Raw genomic sequence first — 1,343 nt, 5'->3', positions numbered from 1 at the left:
ATTAGCGCGTTGTGCTTCGTTGCACCTCTGCTCACTATAGCAGCCACCAGCAGTCACTGTTACCACTTCATTTTGATTTTGCTGCACTGTTGCTCCATATACCTACTAAGTATTTTTGCGTTGCCATGTTGCAAATCTGGAGTGCAGCAAAATTTTTCCCGCACTAGAGCGGAAAAGTGATTCTTGCGTTCTGTAATCAGTGCAGCAATGGCCACTTTTCAACGTAACTGTAGGAAAAAGAATGTATTCTTGTCAAAAACCTAACATTATTGAATTTTATTAATGTTATTTCATAACATTATTTTATTTATCTTAATGATTGCTCAATAGCCTATTAGTGACTGATTCCATATCAAATCACGGATTACCGGTTCAGTATTTTTTCTAGTTACCGGTACTAGGAATATGAAAGTTTTATTGTCTCATTCAAGTGACCTGTAACAAAGAACTAGCGAATGGCTTCAAGATTGTAGCCCTCACTTAACCCTGCCAACATGTGATTGGGCCACTTTTTTTTGGTGGTACTTTTTTTTAGGGCTACTCTTAATTATGAAGAAATAAAGAATCCAAGTACCCTTTTCAAAAACTTTTATTCATAACATGTTTCAATAGTAAATCAGTACTCGGATTTTTTATTTCTTGAGTATAAACTATATATACTAAAACTACGTTTTTATATTGTTCTCAATTTTTCCATTACCATATGGTATAATGTTCTTCAAATAAATCTTCTCTTCATAATCATGGGCTCAGTTGCACAAAACCCTGTTAATTTCAACCATGATTAAATTCTCAGATTGATTCTCGTAGTATTTGTGCATTATCAAAATTTAACAGGCTTTTGAGCAAACGGCAGAATATTTAGAGTTTGTTGTTATTAGACTATCATTCAGTGGATGATATGAATATGAATGAATGAATAAAAAAGGCCTTTATTTAACAAAGCTAAGAATAAAAAACAAAAAAAATCATAAAAAAAATTTCATATGCATGATTAATTATTCAAGGAAATAAGAAAACAAAACTAAGCCATTCAATTTTGGCATAACCGAGAAGGTTGTCTGCCAGGAGTCGGTTATCAATATATTTATGAAGAATTTTAAAATATTAAGAGAAAAATAAATACGTATATACTGTTAACAAAATCAATAATGCCAACAATCATAAACTCAACAATAAATAATCAAACCTAATTAAAACAAAACTTCAGTAATCCAACTCCAACACCATATTATTTCTTATCTTCAGGGCATCCCTCAAAAAAGCAACAAACTTACTCCAATCACTACCATTTAGTCATTGCATGACCTCTAGTTCAGAGAGGAGAGAGCCGATTCTTTCCC

At 32.3% G+C, this 1,343-nt stretch overlaps 1 protein-coding gene across 1 annotated transcript in view; it reads right to left on the bottom strand.

Moving 5' to 3' along the window:
* The window catches only part of LOC120349579 (titin homolog), a 17,726-nt gene extending 16,434 nt beyond the window's left edge, over positions 1-1,292 (bottom strand). Inside the window, 1 exon segment of the mRNA XM_039419976.1 lies at positions 1,278-1,292. Coding sequence (XP_039275910.1) covers positions 1,278-1,292 — 15 coding nt within the window.
* Positions 1,293-1,343: the final 51 nt, after the last annotated feature.

The sequence above is a fragment of the Nilaparvata lugens genome, chromosome 2 (genome assembly GCF_014356525.2).
Source record: "Nilaparvata lugens isolate BPH chromosome 2, ASM1435652v1, whole genome shotgun sequence".
NCBI classification, from domain to species: Eukaryota; Metazoa; Arthropoda; class Insecta; order Hemiptera; family Delphacidae; genus Nilaparvata; species Nilaparvata lugens.
This window is presented reverse-complemented; position numbering and strand designations above follow the sequence as displayed.